The following is a 21,146-nucleotide window of genomic DNA, read 5'->3' as shown; positions in this document are numbered from 1 at the left end:
CCCTCGGCCTATCTGCGCGCAAATGACCTCACCCCCACCGCTCTGCCGCTCGCCTCATCTCCGCACAACCCACGCAAGCGCGCCCGTCCGGACCCACCACCCCCTCATCCGCTGCCCATCTTCGAGTACGACTACTCGCAATATCACCGCCCACAATACGTCCACGCATTGCAACTGCACAACCCCGTCACCCTGCAACCGCAGTTCAACCCCGATGTCAAATGCCCGCCGCGAAAGGCCCCGCTCCATTACGCCCAAATCAACTTTGCCCCGCAGCATGCCTTTCCGTCCAATCACACCAATTTCGCTCCCACCGTTTCACACCCGACAAACCCCAACCCTCAGTCACATCAACAGCCACCGTGTCATCCCAATTTGCTTTCATCCACTACCCGTGCGCCGCGTCCGGAGACCATCGAGAAGCGACCACGCACCTCGGATCACTCCACCTCGCTTCGATACATGCCTACCAAACCTGGAGGGGGCCACTACGCCCTTCCGTGCGAAGACGACGCCGAGGGACACCTCATCTACAAACTTGGCGAAGGTTTAAACCCCAACACGGATTTTCCGCACGGTCGATACAAGATTCTTTCGGATTTGGGGGAGGGGACGTTTGGAAAGGTTGTGGAAGCCTGGGACCGAAGAGAAGGTAAGCGCGTCGCTATCAAAGTCGTCCGTAGCGTCACAAAATACCGCGAAGCTGCAAGACTCGAGATCAATGTCCTTCACCACCTCAACAAGCGCGACCTGCAAGGCTTTTATCACTGCGTCAAGTTGTACTCGTGGTTTGACTATCGATCGCACGTGTGCATGGTCTTCGAAAAGCTAGGTCCATCCCTGTACGAGCAATTGCGGCGCAACAAGTTTCAACCGTTCCCGCTGGACCAGGTCCGAGAATATGCGCTGCAGCTGTTGGAGAGCGTCCATTTCGTCCATAGTTTGACGTTGATACATACTGACCTCAAGCCGGAGAATATCTTGCTTGTCGACTCCAAGCAGCAATCGAACGCGATTAAGCTTATTGACTTCGGGAGCGCGACTTTTGAAACGCATCATCATTCGACTATTATTTCTACGCGACATTATCGAGCGCCCGAAGTCATACTCGGCCTGGGATGGACGTATCCGTGCGATTTGTGGAGCATCGGCTGTATTCTCGTGGAACTCTACACGGGCAAAGCATTGTTTCAAACGCACGAAAATTTGGAGCATCTTGCGATGATGAGCGGCGTGCTCGGACCGATTCCTGACTCGATGGTGCTGCGAGCGGGCGGGTCGAGCAAAAAATATTTTAGCCGGATGTCGGGAGGTCGCAAAGCGTTGAACTGGCCGGATGGGGCGTCATCCAAGGAATCGTTGCGTGTGGTTCGAAGCGTGCAAGCACTGAAGGATATCAGTCGATGCCCAGGGCACGCCAACTTTTTTGACCTCGTGGAACGCCTGCTTGCGTTTGAGCCCGACACGCGCTGTACCTCTGCCGAGGCGTTGAAGCACCCTTTTTTTCGCGAGTCATCACATGAGTCTGATCCACCAATGACTACCCCGACGCTATCAAGTGGTAGCTCCGGCTGTGGGTCGAATGCCGGTATTATTATGCGAGGACGATATAGGCCCACGGTTCGAAAAAAACCAGCCACACAGAAGCCTAAGTCTTCGCGTGGCAGCAAACGTCGGTTAGACCGCGGCAAGCATGAGGAAGATGAAGGCGACGATACCACAACGGAGATTGCGCCCATGGGTTCCTCTGCTCCTTGGATGTAGGAATGAAGATGACACTAGTGTAGCACGCGCGGCGTCAACTGTTCGCAGTGCAGAATGGACTTTGAATTCCTTGCTTTGAATAACTTTTATCTAGATTGCGGTTCGAGTGACGCATACTACGTTTATTCTTTTGTTTAACTTAACTCTTTACTAAAAATGGCGTGATTGAATCACCCGACCTGGTTATCAGCATATGATAGTGGAAGCTTTTCGTAGAATGCTACCAGTTGATTGTGTATCCACGGGCGGAATGATGCCTTCCGCATTTTTGAAGCGTGCTGAAATCGTCCTGCTCGTCGCTTGATGCTGTGGTGTGTCCATATATAACAGATGCTTTATGGTCAAGATTCGTCGTTCTGGCACAACACTTACCCTTGAAGGGTAGTTGCGGGACAAGTTTGAGCTCTGGCGATTCGGTGCACTGCGATACGGGAGCAACGGTTGGCCCTACAGTATGAGGCTGAAAAAAAAAACAGGTCCTGAAGTACACCACAAATGAATTTTAGTTGGGAAATATCACGATTTCAGTTATATGTAATGGTCCAGAGCCGATCGGCGGACCGTCAGCATTGGTACACGTGTCGCGCGGGACGTTGATGCAGAGAGCAGCGATTGAGTCGGAGGCCATTTGCAAGTGCTCGGCACTTGTACTCGGCCTCTCAGGCTGAGAGCACAAGTGTGCTTGGCCTATCAGGCTGATCTCTGCTCTCAAGAGCAAAAGTCTCTCGAGCGGCCCATGACTGTAGAGAAGAGGACTGCATAGAAAAGGTAGACCGTCAATTCGGGAAAGCAGGATTTATTTTTTCACTCTTGTCGTAGCCTTGCCCCGAAGCTCGTCACAATTCTATCTTTGCGGATCGCCGTGCCGTGCCTACATGGCAGCTGTTTACTTTCGAAGCAAACCGCAAGGAACACAAAGACTCGTTGAAGCTCTCCGACGCGTGAGAAACGTTGACGAACATCAGAGTCTTGCAATCTCCGCCGAGCGAGTCCTGCAGCAGATGCGTCAGTTTTGAGTTTCTGAACGGGATGTGTTTGTCCTTGTTTGACAGAGACGCAATCACCTGTCCTAGAGACGTTAAGCTTTTGTTGATATTCCTAGTTTCCCTCAGCCGATCACCCTCCGCCTTACTCTGCTTGAGTCTCTCTGAACCTGCGAGGTCTACGAGGTTTAGGAGACCATTCAGTTTTTGTCCTGTACAGCCGTTCCTCCCCTCGATGTATAATCTGAAGACAGAGTGAGAGCGGGAACTTCTTTCATTTGCATGTGTTGCGGCCGTAGCCCGGTTCTTCATGGACTTCTCCACCAATCTTTGCACCTGTAGCTCGTTCTCCACGTCGATGATGGTCAAGCCACCAACAGAGGAAAGCTTGGTCTCAGGGTTGAATATGACTTTAAACTGTTCGTCTTTGCTCTTTGACTTATTAGAGCCCGAGTTGTCTACAAGAAGGTCTCGAATAGACTCGTTGTAGATCTCCAGGAACGAGGCTTTGAGTTTGAATGACCACTGATCCTTTTCCATCTCCTTCGCCGACTGGAAGACTTGGCGCACTGATCGAGGAACCATTCCCAGTTGCGCATCTCCAGCCCCCCTTTCGCCGAGCATCGTATGCGTCTTTCCAGAACCTGTCTGTCCGTATGCAAAGATGCACACGCGGTAACCATCTAACGCACTCTGTACAAGCTGTGATATCTCCTCAAACACGGACGCTTGATCGCTCTGCGGCCCAAACACTCGATCGAATTTGAACGGATACTCGGAAAGACTGCCCTTCGACTCATCAGATGGTGGCCTCGCAACCAACCCATGCCCTCTGTCCTTATATTCAAACATTTGTAGAGCTTTTGACGCGGTAGGGCACTCAAGTTCTTTTGGGAGAAGCGGTCGAACTCTACAAAACACACGAATGTTTCCTTTCAGTTCTTGTATCGCGTTGTGCAACTTTCGTCGCATAGCAGCGTCTTCGCGTGCTTGTGTTTCAAGGATTTCAATTGTGCTGCTTTGCTTTCTGTACTCCGCTCTCAAATTCGCGTAATCGTCTGTCTTTGTGCCTATCTCGGCGTGCAAAGACGTAATCTTAGTTTCAAGAGCGAGCTTTTCGCTGTTATACGTTGAAATGCTGCTCTCTTGGAGAGATAGCGCATCTCGAAGGCGCTGCAGTTCTTGTTTCTTGGTTTCTAGTTCTGAGTGCAAGCGAGAGCCGACCCCCTTCGACTCTTGCAAGTCTCTTTCTAGAGACTCGACACGTGAAGCGGCTTCTCTCTGCAACTCCGCAAATTTGCCCTCGGCGACTTGTCTGTCTGCGGCGTGGCCGCTTTTGAGAGACTCTGCCTCACGAGCCAGCTCCTCGTATTTCACGATTTGCTCCTGGAGTGAGTTTGCTTTCTTTCCGAGCTCCCTCTCAAAATCATCTCGCTCAGACTCAGCGCTTTCCTTTTCTCTTCGAATTCGGCGAATGTTGGCTTCCTGAGATGAAATTTCGGATTCTGCCACCTCTAGACGTCGTTGGAGCTCCTTGAGCTTTGCAATGAGTCTATTTGATTCGTCTTGCATACTTTCCTGTGCGTTCTTCTGCTCTTTGATTGCCATCTGCAACTTCCTCTTGTCCTCCTCAAGTGTTGACTTCAAACCATTTGCTTCTTCGAGATGCCTCTCCAGAGCTTCAAGTGTTCCTTTTGCTACTTGCACCCCGTCTTCAGATTCAGCTTTTCCGCGCTCGAGTGTCTGATATTTGGCTCGTAGTTCCTCCAACTCCTTCTCAAGAGCAGCGACCTTGTTTTTTTGTTGGTCGACAAAAAATTCTGATTGCTTTAGCTTCGAGTTCACCTCGAGCAGCTCACTCTTGGTCTCGAACTTACCCTCCATGAGTTCCATGACCTTTGCATCTCTGTCACTTTGCAGCGACTGTATTTGCTTCTGAAGCATCTCAATCGTCCCTCCCAACTCATCACAAATAGATTTGGGTATCTGTGTGGCTTCTTGATCAGAAGAGATGGAACTGAGCCCCGCGAGGAGCTTGTCGGTCTTCAATGAAATATCCCGAAGGCACTGTGTGTTAGCTGCTTGGCGCATGACCTCCTCCGAAGAAGGCTTGCGAACAGGTACGGTAGCTATCCGCCCTCTTGTAAAGTTCATAGAAGTCGTCGCTCGTCGGGTCATCGCACCGCTCTGATGTTCGGGTTGCGAGCCAATTTCTCTTCTGTTGTGTGGCGCACCAGCTACAATTCGTTTTGGCTTCGCTCTGCTGCGACTCGGAACTGGGGGTGTCGGCTTCTTAGGCGGGACGCCGGTCTGCGTGTGCCTCCTTGGGACCAGAGGAAGACGACTTGGCCTTTCGGAACGTTTGCTCGGGGCCTCGGAAGGCTTCTTGATAGTCGGTTTTGCGCTCAGAATTTGCTTTTGAGTCTGAGAGCTGCGTATGTCGACCTGCTTATTGGACACCTCGCTCAGCGGTTTCCTGATCTGGTCCATCTTGCCAAGGTTGTGCATTGACTTAGATGATGACACTGTCGTTTCGTCACAGAGACAAACAAACAGAAGTGTGGGTTCAACACCAGGACGCTGCGAGTGCTAGGAGAGAAGTGAAGATCACTGGAAATCGTTCAGCGTTGGGGAGGAAGGCACCAGATACTACGATTGGAACAAAGCTAGCCCAGTAGACCTGTAACGGAACGAAAATATAAGCCTCAGTTTTGTAAGAAACAGGAGAAGAGAACATGTAGCGGCGTGAGTTCGGGAGAGATTTTCCTTCTGAAGAGCCTGTTGGGGGACTTTGGCCCAGGTTAAAAATTGGGTCGATGAAAGTGGTCGGTTCCGATGGAAAATTGAAAATTTGAATTTGAAAATTCCCGCTTGAAACCCCAAGATCGTTGGGGACTCATACCCCCAAGCTCGCACGCAGATACAGCAGCTCTAATTCCATATACCACAGTGGTCTGAAGTCCGTACGGATGGCAGTCGTACAGGCTCCTACCCTTATAAAGTTCTCCCTTCTACACCGTCGCTGTGGTCTCAATACTATACACATCAGTTCTATCACGTGTTCGTGGCCTTAGTCAAGTATAGATTGTCTCGCTTCTGCAGTACCCTAAGGGTACTGTACTTAGAACGCGATGTACTGTGTCGAAGATGCCCTTGCTTCGTAGACTGTCACACGATATTCATCCAAGGTCTGCCGCAAGGCGACTCGTATCTGCTGTGGTACAGTATACTCATGTGATTTAATATACTGCATAGCAAAGCATTGCCAGAGCGTCGAAAAGTGTCGATATCAAGCGATAGATAAATCGCGATTGGATCCTCGACTCCCTATCGTTTCTTCTGAGGATGTGGTTCCCTGCGAGTATTCATTTAGTTGAGTGAATTGTGGAGGAAGGACGTCAATTAGACGCTGCTGAAAAGCATACGGCGTCTTCAAGAAGCAACAGTTTGCGTGCCATTGTAAACAAAAGTACTCATAGTCACACACGCAAAATGATCGATTGCGTGTAAAAAAAATAATGCCCTTCAATTTGATGGGGCGGTAGGCAAGTAAGAAAATGCTTGATAGCGCAGCTGCAAGAAAAACTCACAGAGATACGCAGATGTGCGCTTTCTGGGCTGTTCTTAGAGGAAAAGTCGGGGGCTCACCTACTATTAAAGGAAGGATAAACAAAATTGGAAAAGAGGCCGGAAGTAATCAACTTAAGAGATTATTTCGCACCGTGGACTGTCTTCATGTAATGAATCCCGGACTTCCATGCTTAAGAGTAGCGGCGTACTCTTGAAGATACATATTCTGTCAAGGATAATTCTACCAAGATGTTCTAAAACAAATAAAGAAAGCAACTATCCTTGGGTATATTTCGTTCAACCTTGGGCGTAGAACACACTTTTTGCAAGAAACTGCTCAGGCGGTTGGACACGACCGGAATCCGAGAGCCCACAACAAATTGTATCAAAGTTCATCATTGATAGTACCCAAACGTGCATCATTTCCTACCGTCTGCTTAGCACTTTTCCCTGAATCATTTCGTTGTGAGAACGAATTGAGTAACGAGGAGAAAAATGAGACTGTTCGTTATGTTTGTTATGCTTTTGCTTCAGTCATGTTGACTCACTGGCATGGTTTCGTGACTCATCTGCTGCATGTTTTTGTATCTGTGACATCCCGTTGCCGCTTGAGTGAAATGCATCTACCAAATTGGGTAATGCATTAATGAACCTCGACCGGATAGAGATGCCAACATACCGTGAAAGATGGCACGGCTCAGACACACTGTTCGATTGCCACAAACGCACAGGCGTGTTGGTGTTGGACCCGGCTCGTTGGCCCGTACTCTGGGACGGAAAGATGAGATACCTTCCCACGTGTTCCATGAAGATTGTTCGGGTGATCTTTCATCTTTGGGCCATTTTGCGTTTAGGGGGGCGATCAGGTGCATTTTTGAAGTGATCAAGAGGTGAAATAGACTTTTGTGTTGTAAATAGGTCCGAATTGTGCGCTTTTGTTGCAAGCGGAGAAAGCATTGCAGCCCTGTACTGAAGCAACATGAGCTGGTACAGCACATGGATGTCATTGCTGGATTCTAGTGATGTTAGCATGCTCGAAAATACCGAACTGTAGCCGAGTCCCGGTGTGGCACCAGGACTCGGCTACGGTTTGGTATTGCTGGCATTAGCACACCTCTATTTCACGTCAGGCCCCTCGATGCCTTGCTGGACGTGAATTCTGAAGGATCACTCCAAATGGCCTTCAAAACCTACTGTAAAGTTTACTCGAGGGCGACTTGACCGCCGCATCCGTACATTAGACCGGTCCCACGAACTTCCACGTGTCAATTTTTCTACTCTCTTTTGTCGTCGTCAGAGTCCACGGCTTTTGTGTCTCCTCTCAAACTGGTCTGACTGAAGCGTTAGAGTTCTTCAAATAGCGCCATTGTTTCAGACAAACAAACGACGTGTTAAGATCCGAACAGCGATTGTCACGACTACTCGAATAGCTGCGCGAATTCTAACGACGCATAATCATGCCGGCGGGATCCGAGAAGAAAGATGCCGCCGCCTCCAGGATCGCAGAGCTTGAGTCCTTCGGGCTCGATTCTCGACTTTCCTCCCGGGTTGCAGAAAGCGAGAAGACCTTTAAGGCTATGATATCGGCTTTCCATGAAGCCGGCATCACACCCGAGACCAATAACAAAGAGGCCAAGGCGGGCCTTCTATACACAGCGATTACCAAACTGGGCAACACGGTTGGCGCCAAAGGTCGTCACATGCTTTTTGCTTCCATTTCGGATGGCCGTGTAGGGGCAGCGCCGCACGTCGAGGCTGCTGCTGCGTGGCTCGTCTCGTTCTACCGGAAATTGGGAGACGGTGTCCCCAATGCTGTCGTCAAAATCGATGAGGAGAGGGTCACCATTGATCAATCAGAGTTTGAAGAGGCTGCTGGTGTTGGTGTCGTTGTCACCGAAGAGGAAATTACTGCAGCTGTGGACTCTGCGATTCAAGAGAACACACCTGCACTTGTTGAAAAGCGCTATCGGTTTAACACGGGCCTGATGCAGAGAGACATTATGAAAAACCTACGTTTTGCCGAGGGAAAAGCAGTCAGCGCATTGATTACAGAGAAAGTTGCAGCTTTGCTCGGGCCGAAGACGGAAGCGGACCTCGCCAAACCATAATGTCTCTCTGCATCAGGCCCGTGTTAAACCGAAAGCCGCAAAGGATCCTGAAATTGAGGAAGAGCGAGATCCTTTTGAAGGCATCCCCAGCAAATTCGAAGCCCGAGGTATGGCAAGTGCTGAGAACACCCCTGAGCTCATGGAAAAGTACCGTCAAGCAACTGGAGGGAAAATAATTTGCCGATTCCCACCAGAACCAAATGGACACTTGCATGTCGGACACGCAAAGGCTATGTTCATTGACTTTGGCTATGCAAAGAAAATGGGCGGAGAGTGCATTTTGCGCTTTGATGACACAAATCCAACCGTGGAGAAGACTGAATATATCGACGCCATAAAAGAGATGGTGAAGTGGTTGGGCCACGAACCGGCCAAGATCACATTCAGCTCGGATTATTTCGATCAATTGTATGATCTAGCTGTCGAATTGATCAAGCGCGGTAAAGCTTTTGTATGCCATCAGACGGGAGAAGAAATTTCTCGTGACCGCAAAGATGGAGTCGAGTCGCCTTATCGGAACCGCTCTGTGGAAGAGAACTTGAGGCTATTCACAGACATGCGAAAGGGAAAGTATGCGGAAGGCGAAGCAACTTTGCGTATGAAGATAGACATGAAATGCGCTAACCTGGTCATGCGTGATCCAGTAGCATATCGAATATTGCATTCCCCTCATCCTCACGTCGGAGACAAATGGTGCGTGTATCCTTCTTACGATTACACGCATTGTATTGTGGATTCACTGGAATGGGTTACACACTCACTTTGCACATTAGAGTTTGAAATTCGTCGCGACTCGTACTACTGGTTACTGGAGGCTCTGGATTTGTATCGGCCGTTCGTATGGGAATCGGCCCGTCTCAATTTGCAGTACACTGTGATGTCAAAGCGAAAGCTCAAACAGTTGGTGGAAAACAATATTGTAAGAGGGTGGGACGACCCCAGAATGCCAACACTTGTTGGGATGCGTCGCAGAGGGTACCCTCCAGCTGCTTTAAATCGATTTTGCTCTGCAGTTGGGATTTCGAGGGCAACCAACGTCATCGGGATGCACGTCCTGGAATATTGGGTACGAAGCGAATTAGACGCAAATGCAAAGCGTGTGCTGGCAGTTTTGAGACCGCTGCGACTAATCATTACCAATTTTAGAGGAGAGGAGAAAGTTACTGTTGCCAACCACCCGAAGAATGCTGGAATGGGAAGTCGGGAAATCAAATTGTCAAGGACGCTGTATATTGACGAGATGGATTTCAGAATGGAAGACAGTAAGGGTTACTACGGGTTGGCACCCGGGAAAACGGCGATGCTCCGTTACGCTTACCCTGTGAAAATTGTTAAGGTTGTGACAGGAGATAATGGGAAACCATGTGAATTAATGGGCGAGTTTGACTACCAAAAATGTAGCAAACCGAAAGGAGTTCTTCATTGGGTTGGGGAGGATAGCGTTGACTTTGAAGCGCGATTATACAGCACGCTATTCAAATCTGAAGACCCGTCGTCTCTGAACAACGAATGGCTTGAGGATCTCAATGAGGAAGGGGAGGTTGTGGTTGATGGGGCGAAAATTGAGTCTAGTGCAGTGTCGAGCGATGTTCGTACGACGTTCCAGTTTGAGCGTACTGGGTACTTCACTGTAGATAACGATTCCACTGCGAAAAAGCCTGTTTTCAATATGACAGTCTCGCTCCGGGATTCGAGGTAGACACGTGATATTGTAAAATGACCTGATGTCAGGTGCTGTCAACAGCATGCACTTCTTACCCTCTTTCACTCACATGCTAACAATGTCCTTTTGAGAGTAGAAGGCAAATTGGTCTCGTTCGGCAAATGTGGTCAGGTACAAATGCAACGCAGTAAGCAAGGTTGGGATTTTGCTAGTGTTGCATGTCTTTTGTTGACTCAAGGGAAGGCTTCAGGTGAGTGATTCATGCATCTTGTACGTTCCTCTCGAGAAGCGGAAGCGAGAGACAGGCCTGTACCAGAGGCATGGGGATGCTGGTGGATAGTACATATCTCTCGACTCAATTTCGAACGAATGTGACTTAATAGTGTGTATTTTGGAGTAGTTGGTGCGTACATTCACTCGACGATATCAGCTGGTCTCAGTCCTATCCGTGCATATGTACTCAACAAAAATAGCGGGGTTCGTCTGCATTCGGAGAAGTCGGTTGCTGACGCCATTCAACCTTCACAGGCATGCGCATCATGATAGCGCCCTGTTTTTGAAAGAACCATCTTAAAGCTAAGTTTCGTTTGGCATAACACCAGCTCTGGTGCCAGAGCTGCCAGCAGCTTGCCACGGAAACGTGCCGTGACAGTAGAAAGTCGAGTCAGTCGGACGAACAAGGGGTTGATGAAACAACACAGTTCATACACACAAGACCTACAGTACGCTCAGGGTCAACGGCGAGTACAGTAGCCCCGTCCAAGTGGCATTGGTGGCCCTCCAGCAATGTACAAATGGAGAAAATTAAGTTTTGATAAGACTTGGCATTCGAGAAAATGGACACGGATGTAAGCAGTAAATCTCGCCGCATTTCTGCCACTCCGTTGATAGTATCTATCAACTTGATACTGCCCCGCCTTCAAGAGCAAGACCCTGAATGGATTTTCTCTCTTTTTTTTTTTTTTTTTTTCGCGTGCCTCTGTGCGTTCCACCGACCTTTGATGTTTTTCCCCAAGAACGAGTCCTCAAGAAATTCGCAATAAGTAAGATGCGGCCAAGGTGCGCGCGGCAGGGAGTGAAGCTCCAAAAATTGCAGCCCATTCATAAAAATAAACATTTCTTGCCACATAACCCCGCGCCCCACATCGTTACTGTGCTGATGGGAGGCCCTTGTTTTCAACGGCCATGTAGTGGCCGCCCATTAAGATGTCCAAAGCAAACTGGTTTGCATCCCGGCATTTCGTGCTCTCGCAGTGGATTCGCCACGTACGAAAGAACGCTGACGTGGTGTACATGATTTGCCAGCCCCGTGATTGTTACGACCAAGACAGACCCTTTTCCACTGTCCGTACCCAAGGGTACTGTATAAATACAACCTCACTTCATCTTACCCCTGCACACTATATTCATATTCACTCCCACTCTCCCTCTTCCTTCACTCACCCGAATCAATCTACCATCCAATTCTTCCCAACACCCCCATCCACAATGAGTTTCTTCGAGAAGCAGATGAAGAAGGGCCTCCTCAAGGAAGCCGAAAAAGTCTGGGATCAGAACAAGGCCAAGTTTGGCGTCAATTCGAAGCAACCAGGCGGTCATGGTGCCCCGGGGTCAGCCGCTGCTCCAGGCGGATATCCTGCACCTCCACCGCCGACCGCACCGTACCCGTCCGACCAAATGCATCAGCCCTACCCAACAGCCTCTCACGTGCCTCCTCCGCCAACCGCACCGTACCCGTCCAACCAAATGCATCAACCCTATCCGACAGGCTCTCACGTGCCTCCTCCGCCGCAGGACCCTTATCCTACGGATCCGCAGGGATATAATCCCTATCCGACTAGCACTTATGGGCAGCAGGCGGGTGCAAATGGAGGCCATGGTCAGCAGCCGTATCCGAGCGGCGCGTCGTCACAACAATATCATGCGAGTGGTGCCGCACCGCACCACCATACAGGCGCCGATGGGATGCCGCAATCAGGGCCGGGCGCGTATCAGAAGCCTCATGGAGGGTATAGCTCGAATGCTGGGACTGCATCTGGAGGAGGAATGGGTGGCAAGATGGGAAAGTTTATGGCGAAGCTAGAGGAGAAGGCAAGAGACCCTGCGCTTCAGGCCAAGGCGGAGAAGTTGCTTAGATCTAAGGCGAAGAACTCTATGTATAAGCACTGATTTGGAGTTGAACGCACCAGAGCGTGTTGAAGATTTGTACAAGAATGGATGTCTACTTGTTCATCTCTCTCCAGAGGCGGCGTTTTACCCGTTTGTTGGGCGGAGTACATGACCCCACCGTTGTGTTTCCGAGCGCCACTGTAGAATGCTTAAACCCCACTAGCTTATCTTGACGCTACTAAAGATTAACTTATTTGGCACCCTTTACTCCAAGCATTATTAAAGATTGCATGTGCCCCCGTCTGTCTTTCCAAGAAATCGAATGCTAACTGAACTCAGATTACGGTCCACAAAGTACCGGAAAACAAAGTGAGAAATGGCAGCAATGCAAACGTAGTCTGGTGCCTGTCTTTCATTGCTGGACTCCAGACGGGGGGTTCCTTGCTCGGGCTATACAACTAAACTAAATAAGGTCCTGTTTAATTAGTGCTTGTGGCCTGTCATTGGTGTGAGGAAGGATCCAGTGTCGAAGAAGTAATGTCATGTTGGCAGTAAGGCACTCTTTTGTGTTTTTTGGCAATTCGGCCATACCAAGAGTAGAACCGTCATTTTCAGAAGGAATAGCATGGGGAATTTTGTCGTACTTCCAACAGCCAACGCACCTGCTTCCGGACACATCCTTCTCCAGTTGTTCGAACGAACCCATCTGCGCTCACCGGCTCAGTCACCCACCGTCCACCGACCCTGTTATCACAGCCCGGTATCCGTGTAGCCGAGAAGCACAACCGCATCCCGTAATGGCGTATGTTCGTAATGGGCGCGTCGTGCAGAACGCCAGCCGCGGGCCCTGGCCGCTCTGTCTAATTCCGGGCTTCGGCTTGTTGCTCGACGTGTGGGCCGCCCTCGTCGTGTTCATTACCTCTATCTTTAAACCCTCAGCGGCGAAGCAGGCTCGGCGCAAGCCGGCACCGCGGTCGTCGCGCTTTTACGGGGCTGGCGGTGGCGGTGGTGGTGGTGGAGGCGGTGGAGGAGGAGGAGGTGGTGGTGGGTCTGGAGGACCAAGTGCTTTCGGTACGTGCGCTACTTTTGTTTTGTTGTACCTGCCGTGTTCAGAAGATAGAAATTTGCTAACTGCTTCTGTGTTGCGGACTGGGCTTATACCGTATGCATATTTTTCGAGTTGCGCAGGTGGTATGGATACTTTGCCGAGCAGCGCCAATTCAACTTGCGCTTCGTGTTCGTAGTTGCGGGTTTAGCGATTTCGAGCGATACGCAAAGAGGATTTATGGACCAGTAGTTCACTATTCATGTGTGCAGCACCCTTGAGTTAAGCATTAAAGCCATTTTGTGCAGTTCATCAAGGACATGCTCGAGAAAAGACAGCAAACAATGAATCTAAGCTTCGGACATTTGCTGAAGTTCTCTACCCTGTTCCAACCGGGTGGAGCACGGCCAGTGAATCGCTTCGGGAAGTCGTATGGAACACGAACTGCGACGATGATATGTATTGAGATAGAGGCCCAGGCCTAAGGGAGTCGTTCCCACCAGCCACTGAGGTTTTTTTTTTGGCAGCTGTGTTTCCGTGTTGGAGAGGGAAGCGGCTTAGGCCGAGCTTTTGAAAGGACTGCGTAAAAGCTTTTACAATCGCAAACCTGAAGGCTGTGTTAAAAATGCAACCGGAAACCCAACTCTCTCGGAACTCCACTCGATGACAAGTCTTTCGGTGTATTCAAAACTGCTATCCCGATGTTCTGCAAGATGTGATGGCCCTCGCAAGTGCGAAAAGTAATTGTGTCAAAAATGATTTCGAAAATTTGCGGTTTCATATATAAAGTTTTGCAAAAAAGAAAAAAACTGGCCTCATGCCTCATAAAGGTTATTATGAGGTGAAACATTTGCCATCTAGACACCGAGTGCCAATGACGTTGGACGCTAGCTAGAACGGGTGAAGGAGGCGTGCAAGTGCTGAACAGAGCGACAGTTGTCTTGGGTGTTTGACGTGCAGGGCGTCTTAAGTTTTTAAATTTTAGTCTCAATGTACGGTATGTGTGTGGCTGGAATGGCTTTGATTTCGATGAAGTTTCTTCCAAAACGATATCAGCTGTGCCAAGTCCAGAACACTTAGAATCCTCGATACATGCTCTCCGTTCATATCACATCATGGAGCAAACCAAGCAACTTGCCCAGGGCCCCGACACTTAACTACCAGTAGTTGGGCCCGAAATGGCTTCGCAGCTGGGCTTTGCCTCTTTTTCCGCATTTTTCGTTCCGCTGTCAAGGCCGCGATGGATTGCTCCTCAGAAGTCCCCTCAGCGTAGAGCCCGCCGCCCTTCTCATTTCGCTGCCACAAACTTACTTTTCACCGGTTCAGGCGATGCATCTCCGCAGTTTGCGCCCGTCCTTATTCTCCCAGGTCTTGGAAATTCGAGTGCTGACTATGCGTCTTTGGCTTCAAGTCTCGCCGAGAGAGGGCACGCCGCGGTATCCATAGCTCCTGTCGCGAGATGGAAATGGAGTTTGAACGCAAGAGGATTCTTTATTTCTGACTACTGGAAAGGCACGCTTCGCCCTGACCAAGTTCTCAAGTGGTACTTTGGATGCGTTGATCTAGGACTGAGGGAGCTAGTCGAATCTGGAATGGATCTCTGCGGTATCAGTGTGGTCGGACATTCCGCTGGGGGCTGGCTTGGTCGCGCATATCTTGCCGAGTGTGCCCCAGCAGAGCTGCGTGTGTCTTCACTGGTTACGCTTGGGACACCGCACAAGGCACCGCCGACAGGACAGATGGATCAAACGAGAGGATTACTGAAATACATTGACAAGGAGTGCGGAATGTCAGACCTCGTCGACGACTTTGTTTGTGTGGCAGGGACTGGGACTATAGGGAAGCAGTTCGGGAATGGTTCAGTCGGCGAATATGTGGCGTACCTCAGTTATGCGGCTGTCAGTGGGGAAGGCAACGTAGACGGGGACGGGGTGACACCAGTGAATGCGGCGTGTGCACCAAGCGGGAGATTGGTGATATGTAACGATTGTGATCATTCGATGTTGACCAGTCGGCGATGGTACGGTGAGGGCGAGGCGTATCAAAAATGGGTCAGTAACCTACCGTAATTTGATACGTGGTGAGGTGAGGGGGCTCAGCTCTCGTTGTCCGTTGACCCAAGCACTGTTGCAACGGATGATGAGTTCTCAACAAGACTACATGTCATGGACTAACACAAGTAGTGCTTCCCTATTGAGGATGCGTCCAGAAAATTTATGGTACTATTTACCGCATGGACCGCGCTCGATAAGGTTGTCCAACTATATGGTTCATATATGGTGAAGCGTCTGGGTCACAGCCGCCCTGATTCTCGAAGCCTACGTTGGATGTCATAGAAAAACAAGGTGATTCCGAAGAGAGGCGAGATGATTAGGATGCGAGGACCGACCCCAGCGAAGAACCCGCGGGCACCCTCTGTTGCGTAGATGTGTCTCGCACAATGGGCAATGCCTGTATACCTCATTTTATCCGCGCCACCTGCGGCTGCGGTGCGCGCGGATGAGGAAAATTCACGCGATGTGGCCGTGGTGGTCGGGACTTTCGCTTGGCTTGGACGCATAGCATCTGCGAGACCCGGGGTGGAGGTCGGTTTCGAGGTGGCGACATTAGTGGCATCACCAGCGCTCGCTTGGAGTCTTGTCTTAATGACATCCATAGGTGTTGAAAGAGTGGCGGCGGTGGAGCCCGCAGCAATACCGGCAAGGAACACTTTTGCAATAGGAAGTCTACCATCAGAATCGGTGAGACGTTGACGAAGGGCAGCATTCATACTAAAAAAGACGATGGAGAAAGGGATATCACGGAAGAGGGTAGCGGGAGTACCCTTGTACAATCCAGCGAGACCGAGTTGGCGGATCATCTGGAGTGTATTCACAGCGCGACCTCTAGAGGCGGCGCTTTGCATGTTGATCATCATCATTTCCATCGGGTTTGTGGCAACGACTTGGCAGAAGCCCGCGCCGGCGCCTGCGAGCATGGAGTTTGGGATGGAAATTGTGCCGTCCTTGCGAACAAGGAGGGCAGTGAGGTAGTCGTTGACGGAGAGTTTGATTGCTTTTTCCGGGAAGACGCCTGTGAGGGCCGGTGGCAATCCTTTGTACAAACCGCGGATGGATTCATGTTGGATAATCTTTCTTGCGCAGTGAAGGATGGATTGGTAGCGACCTGGGTAGAGATGCAAGTTTGTTTTGATGGTATATAAAGGGAAGACACATGTTTGACCGATAACACCGGCGACCCCCCCAAACAATACATTGCTAATCAAGTTCTTGTTGTTAGATTGAGGGGAACTAGCAGATGGAGGATGAGCGGGGGATGTGCGGTCGGAAACCATTTGAAAGTTGACAAAGACCACTTCGTTATTTTGCGAGTTAGATGGATGAGGATTAATTGCAGATGCTTTGTTGAGGAGTGATAATTGGGGAAGGAAAGGGGCAGCGTCAGCAATGGGGCTCGCCGTCGGCCATCTACAGTGCAGGGTAGTGATCAGCAGGGGAAAAGAGGACCGACGAGAACCTGCGGTTGGCTATATTTAATTTTTCCGCCGAGTGGATATTGGTTGAAACGTCGTTTGCATATAGTGTGTTCCCAATAAAGTGCACACAAGTTACAATGCGACGAGCGGTGGTGAGGGCCCTAGGGGCAGGGTAGTGACATAACCGACAACGAAGCATTACTTCGCTCAGTGGACACGTGGGAGCCCTGGCCAGGGGTAGGGGCTCGGTTTGAGCTGTCCAGCGAGGCAAGTCCCAAGCAATTGTCAACGTGTCCTGTTGAGGTATGTAAGGCGGGATACACATTTAGTACATGCAGAGGCACTGTGGTTCCGGCGCTGTACGGTGCACGGTGCATACAATACCCTTGGTACAGTGCAGTATGAGTGAGGTGGCGCTTCTGAAACGCCAGCAATTCGCGGGGCCATGTGCTATGAATGCCTATGTTGGCAACAGCGTTGAAGTGATCTCCCTTGTAGTTTGCAAGCATAGGCAGGGCGCTACTGTAGTACTAGGTAACGGACGTGCCGCGGCGCCCACACGAGGCGTCGCGAGACCGAAACGAGACGATATTTTACAAAGTGGCACCACTGCGCGTGGTGGGAGCTTGCCGGGAAGGGGCCTTTGTCAACGAGCGTAGTGAGACGTGCCAATGCGCCACCTCTCTGCCATGAAAGTTCAGTCGGTATCGGCACGCTTTCTGCGACAGTTCCCATAGGAGCAGTCGTGCGCTGGCGTGCTTACATTTCAGGATTTTAAAAGCCGCAAAAAGATTTTCGAGTCTCATCAACGTTAGGAAATCTGCGAGCCCCGTGTTCATTCCTTACAGTACCCTTTGATTGCGAGTAAGTGTGGTTGCAAGTGAAAACACTTGGCGTTCTCTAAATGGACTGATATCCATCCACCGACGTAATGGTTCAAGAGCCAATTTATCCATATTTCTCCCCAATATCTCGGACTACGCAAGCCAGCCCCCCTCCCTGCCCCAGCTGCCAGCCCTATCGACGAGCTCTCATTCTTAAGGGATCAAGTCCACCCCAGGCTCTATTTCATGCTTGCCTTGCCCCGCCTCTCACAGCGCCTCAGACCTCTTTCTCTCATTGCAACCCCCTTTCGCTTGCCATCCATATTCACCATCTTCCCCAGTGTCGTCATCTCGTTTCAGATATCCCGCTTCACAGCTGTGTCCCGTTCGTCCGTTCTCCGGACGCTCAACTTACTTACCATCCTAACTTGCTCTTCACCCCCTTCCCCCCCCTTCCCGCCACCCTCCCCATTCAGACTCAAATGGCACCTCGTTTTCTCAATCTATTCTTCGTCCCTGGCCTCCACAGAATCAATGCCGCCCCCAGTGCACGCTCAATCCACCCCGTCCCCAACCCCAACGTCTTCTGCCCCTCCTCACGGCATGCTACCGTGAATCCCCCCAAACCAGCTCACAAGGCCCGTATTCGACATATCAACGTGCCCCGCGGCAGTCGCGCTGCGCCGAAATCCACCGTCGCCCCTTTGGCCGCCGCAGCCCCGCTCCGCTCCACTCTCCGAGGTACCCAGTCCGCTACCACCACCTTGTTGCCGACGGTTGACACACCCAAGGCTTCTGGCCACAAGCATACCGCCGAGTCGAAGCGCAAAATCTCGGCCGCGAATCGCGGCAACGTCCCATGGAACAAGGGTAGGAAACACTCAGAAGAGACAAAACGGAAGATTTCCGAGGGTACTAGGCGCGCCATGTTGCAACCGGCCATGCGGCGTCTCTTGAAAGAGCGCGCAAAGGGACGCAAGCACTCTGAGGCCACCAAGCTTAAGATTCGGGAGACGGCTCGTGCCTCAAGGGGAGCTAACTCTGCGATCCGTAAACAAAAAAGGCAGGCAGTTCCTTTCTCCTTTCCCGAATCCGTAATTGCAGATCTCAACGCAAAAGTCCAGCATCAGTTGGAGAAGTCTTACATACTAAGTGAGTCTCAGCATCTCGTAGTCAGAGAGAAACGCCCAATGGCAGAGGAGACGAAAGCCAAGCTCTCTGCAAAGATCAAGGAGCTTTGGAGTGATCCCGACTACCGCAGCAAAGTCGCGGAGGGTATAGAAAGCCGTGCGCAGCGCGTTGGGAGAACGAGGAGTCCACCGTCTTCCCCTCGGGCTTCAAGGGCCAGCTCCCCGCGTCCTGCAAAACCGAAGAAGGAACCCGGCTCACCAAAATCTTCCACGAGGAGATCGCGGTCCAAATCTCCAGAAGTTTCCACTGAAGACAAGAAGTCATCCTTCCACGACGACATCGATTCATCCGAAATCTTCCTTGAGCCTGAGTCTTTAGATGGCATAACGAAAGAAGATTTGGGACTTTTTGTACCTCTTTCGGAAGGTCAGATCAACGTTACTGCCGCCAAGGAGCAAGCCTTCGCCATTACTAGCAGAGCCAGTCCTGATGCTTTGTTTTCTGACATTTCGTTACAAGACCCCCACGGCTTGTTTGATTCTCCTGCCCACTCCGAAAGGGCCCTAGGATGTGAAAAATCCGATGTTATGGACTCCTTCAACGATGAGCACGGCTGTAGCAAGTTGGAGTCCGAGATTGCAATCAGGCAACCGTATTTGCTTGATCCAGCGCTACCACGCAGCTCTTTGGAAGACCTTGCCATATCAAGTACCGAGGCTGCGTATCCATACGAGGCGACGCGTCCTCAGTTCCTTGGCCCTCTTGATATGCCGTCTTTTTATGGGACTGTACCTCTCGCTGCTCTGGCGCCCTGTCCATCCATGGGGCAGTCGGTGTGTCCGGAACGGACCTCGCCAGAAATTCAATTCAATACGGATCTTGCACACTTTGAGGATCAAGTGATGAGCCATGAAGTTTGGGCAACCAGTGTGTCTGACGAATTATTTTGTAGTTCCGTCGAGAGCAATAGCAACAACACAGGGGCGTTCGACTCACTTGAGGAAGGGCATAGCTGCTGAGTTGTCACAATCAGCGAAGCACCAGGAGGTCACAATGTCCATATTTTGAAGTCCGGCTTGAGTTTTGCGGGGCATATCAATGACAACTGCGAGACCAACACGAGATGGGAGCGGGGCGGCGGTTGGATATTTCGGTTGTATATATATATCGGGGCTCTGGGTGTGGAGGGTCCCGAACTATTTCCGGTGGGGCATTCCGGTGGTTCACTCTTTGGCTTTCATGTTTGCCGTTTGAGAGCTGCAATGTGACGAATGACGAGGACCACAAGATGTCCACTTTTTGGACAACTAGCGATGTGCTTGTGGCAAAAGACAGCTGTAGCGAATGAGGATACGGCACTACTAGCATAGCCCAACACTTCGTGACTGTCTTTCAGATTGAACTAAACGCGATGACGCATTTTCGTAGCTCAAGCAGCCCACTAAGCTTTCATTTACTTATTCTAACTCTAAATCTACCACAATGTTCTAAATCACACAACAGGCAACTCTGTTATCGCTCTATAAAATGATTCCTTCCAAGACGACCACAAACGCCGCCAGCCTACGTTTACACAAGGAGCTGAAGCAAAGCACCAGATATCACCGCCATAATACATATTTGCGCAAATGGCACTCTAGAACTCTCGTTCACTTCATATCTTACATCATAAGCCGGTCTCGTCGCCATGTGGGCATCGCTGAGCTTATGGCGAGCCTCTGCCAGTTCTGATTTGAGCGTGTCAATGTCGCCCTTGCGCATATTGATGACGCGCACCAGCTCCCCTGCTCGCTCGACGGCAACGCGCTGCCTGGTGGAGCGATCGAGAGGCGGGGGAGACACCTTCGGCGCAGGGCGCACCCCCAACACTCGTTCCCTTGCCCACGCCACGGACTTGTAGTCAGGCTCCGATGCTTTCGCGACAGTTGCTTCTGTCGAAGCAGATTTGAGGGTTTTCGGAGTCGCTGTGGTTGGGGAGGAGGCGACGGGGCTCTGCGACGCGCCAGGGGGACTGAGGACTGGGGCAATAGGAGAGACGCCTGGCGGTGGTGCCGCGCTAGCGGTAGATAATGAGAGTCTGGGTGAGATGCGCAGGGCGGGGGAGAGAGGGGGCTTGGTGGGGGAATGTGGGGTATCTTTCTCGGTCGGTGGTAAGGCGTTCGCAGGAGTGTCAGACTTCATGAGGGGAGCACGAGACTCAGGCAAAGGGGGTTGTTGATGGGCTTCTGCAAGCTGAAGCTTGACATTAAAGCGGACCTTGCAAAAGAGGGATGTGGAGGCGTTCTTGAACAGGGCGGACAAATCCTTGCCATCAAAGACGTGCGAGAGAGAGTCATCAAGCTTGACGGCCTGGAGCAAGAAGCGATCGGCGCAAGAGTCGAGATCCTGCGGGACGTCTCCAGAGGCACCCTGCGTGAGGTCGACGGCGAGGGTGTCGCCAGGTTGGATGATGGCTGCGTTGGGACAGACGCAGT

At 50.9% G+C, this 21,146-nt stretch overlaps 12 protein-coding genes; 8 read left to right on the top strand and 4 right to left on the bottom strand.

The window, feature by feature from the left end:
* CHC_T00009234001 (Serine/threonine protein kinase) overlaps positions 1-1,931 on the top strand; it is a 2,726-nt gene extending 795 nt beyond the window's left edge. Inside the window, 2 exon segments of the mRNA XM_005712625.1 lie at positions 1-1,764; positions 1,765-1,931. The exon segment at positions 1-1,764 is cut by the window's left edge and continues 795 nt beyond it. Of these exon segments, the coding sequence (XP_005712682.1) occupies positions 1-1,764 (1,764 nt within the window). The 3' untranslated portion in view covers positions 1,765-1,931.
* Positions 1,932-2,600: 669 nt separating this feature from the next.
* Positions 2,601-7,770, bottom strand: CHC_T00008304001 (Kinesin). Its single transcript, XM_005712624.1, has 4 exons — positions 7,764-7,770; positions 3,982-5,272; positions 2,897-3,774; positions 2,601-2,740 (listed from the first exon to the last, which is right to left on the bottom strand). The coding sequence occupies exons 1-4, from the start codon at positions 7,768-7,770 to the stop codon at positions 2,601-2,603; spliced, it is 2,316 nt and encodes a 771-aa protein (XP_005712681.1).
* Positions 7,771-7,774: 4 nt separating this feature from the next.
* CHC_T00001675001 (hypothetical protein) lies at positions 7,775-8,425 on the top strand. Its single transcript, XM_005712623.1, has one exon. It carries the CDS (start codon positions 7,775-7,777, stop codon positions 8,423-8,425), a length of 651 nt encoding a protein of 216 aa, XP_005712680.1.
* Positions 8,426-8,437: 12 nt separating this feature from the next.
* CHC_T00001674001 (hypothetical protein) lies at positions 8,438-8,566 on the bottom strand. Its single transcript, XM_005712622.1, has one exon. The coding sequence runs from the start codon at positions 8,564-8,566 to the stop codon at positions 8,438-8,440; it is 129 nt and encodes a 42-aa protein (XP_005712679.1).
* A 91-nt stretch (positions 8,567-8,657) lies between these two features.
* Positions 8,658-10,163, top strand: CHC_T00001673001 (hypothetical protein). XM_005712621.1 is given in 2 exon segments: positions 8,658-10,124; positions 10,125-10,163. The coding sequence occupies 1 exon segment, from the start codon at positions 8,658-8,660 to the stop codon at positions 10,122-10,124; it is 1,467 nt and encodes a 488-aa protein (XP_005712678.1). The 3' UTR covers positions 10,125-10,163.
* A 1,131-nt stretch (positions 10,164-11,294) lies between these two features.
* On the top strand, positions 11,295-12,464 carry CHC_T00001672001 (hypothetical protein). XM_005712620.1 is given in 2 exon segments: positions 11,295-12,257; positions 12,258-12,464. The coding sequence occupies 1 exon segment, from the start codon at positions 11,295-11,297 to the stop codon at positions 12,255-12,257; it is 963 nt and encodes a 320-aa protein (XP_005712677.1). The 3' UTR covers positions 12,258-12,464.
* Positions 12,465-12,739: 275 nt separating this feature from the next.
* On the top strand, positions 12,740-13,844 carry CHC_T00001671001 (hypothetical protein). XM_005712619.1 is given in 3 exon segments: positions 12,740-13,268; positions 13,386-13,441; positions 13,442-13,844. 2 exon segments carry the CDS (start codon positions 12,740-12,742, stop codon positions 13,439-13,441), a joined length of 585 nt encoding a protein of 194 aa, XP_005712676.1. The 3' UTR covers positions 13,442-13,844.
* Positions 13,845-14,420: 576 nt separating this feature from the next.
* On the top strand, positions 14,421-15,311 carry CHC_T00001670001 (hypothetical protein). The gene has a single exon (XM_005712618.1). It carries the CDS (start codon positions 14,421-14,423, stop codon positions 15,309-15,311), a length of 891 nt encoding a protein of 296 aa, XP_005712675.1.
* Positions 15,312-15,378: 67 nt separating this feature from the next.
* CHC_T00001669001 (hypothetical protein) lies at positions 15,379-15,525 on the top strand. The gene has a single exon (XM_005712617.1). The coding sequence runs from the start codon at positions 15,379-15,381 to the stop codon at positions 15,523-15,525; it is 147 nt and encodes a 48-aa protein (XP_005712674.1).
* A 10-nt stretch (positions 15,526-15,535) lies between these two features.
* CHC_T00001668001 (hypothetical protein) lies at positions 15,536-16,576 on the bottom strand. Its single transcript, XM_005712616.1, has one exon. It carries the CDS (start codon positions 16,574-16,576, stop codon positions 15,536-15,538), a length of 1,041 nt encoding a protein of 346 aa, XP_005712673.1.
* Positions 16,577-17,648: 1,072 nt separating this feature from the next.
* CHC_T00001667001 (hypothetical protein) lies at positions 17,649-20,099 on the top strand. XM_005712615.1 is given in 2 exon segments: positions 17,649-19,691; positions 19,692-20,099. 1 exon segment carries the CDS (start codon positions 17,649-17,651, stop codon positions 19,689-19,691), a length of 2,043 nt encoding a protein of 680 aa, XP_005712672.1. The 3' UTR covers positions 19,692-20,099.
* Positions 20,100-20,101: 2 nt separating this feature from the next.
* Positions 20,102-21,146, bottom strand: part of CHC_T00001666001 (hypothetical protein) — a 1,300-nt gene continuing 255 nt past the window's right edge. Inside the window, exons 2-3 of the mRNA XM_005712614.1 lie at positions 20,248-21,146; positions 20,102-20,113 (exon numbers count right to left, since the gene is read on the bottom strand). The exon at positions 20,248-21,146 is cut by the window's right edge and continues 89 nt beyond it. Coding sequence (XP_005712671.1) covers positions 20,102-20,113; positions 20,248-21,146 — 911 coding nt within the window. The remainder of the gene's footprint in view (positions 20,114-20,247) is intronic.

The sequence above is a fragment of the Chondrus crispus genome, genomic scaffold (assembly GCF_000350225.1).
Source record: "Chondrus crispus Stackhouse genomic scaffold, scaffold_108, whole genome shotgun sequence".
NCBI classification, from domain to species: domain Eukaryota; phylum Rhodophyta; class Florideophyceae; order Gigartinales; family Gigartinaceae; genus Chondrus; species Chondrus crispus.
The sequence above is the reverse complement of the archived record's forward strand: the minus strand, read 5'-3'. Positions and strand labels throughout refer to the sequence as shown.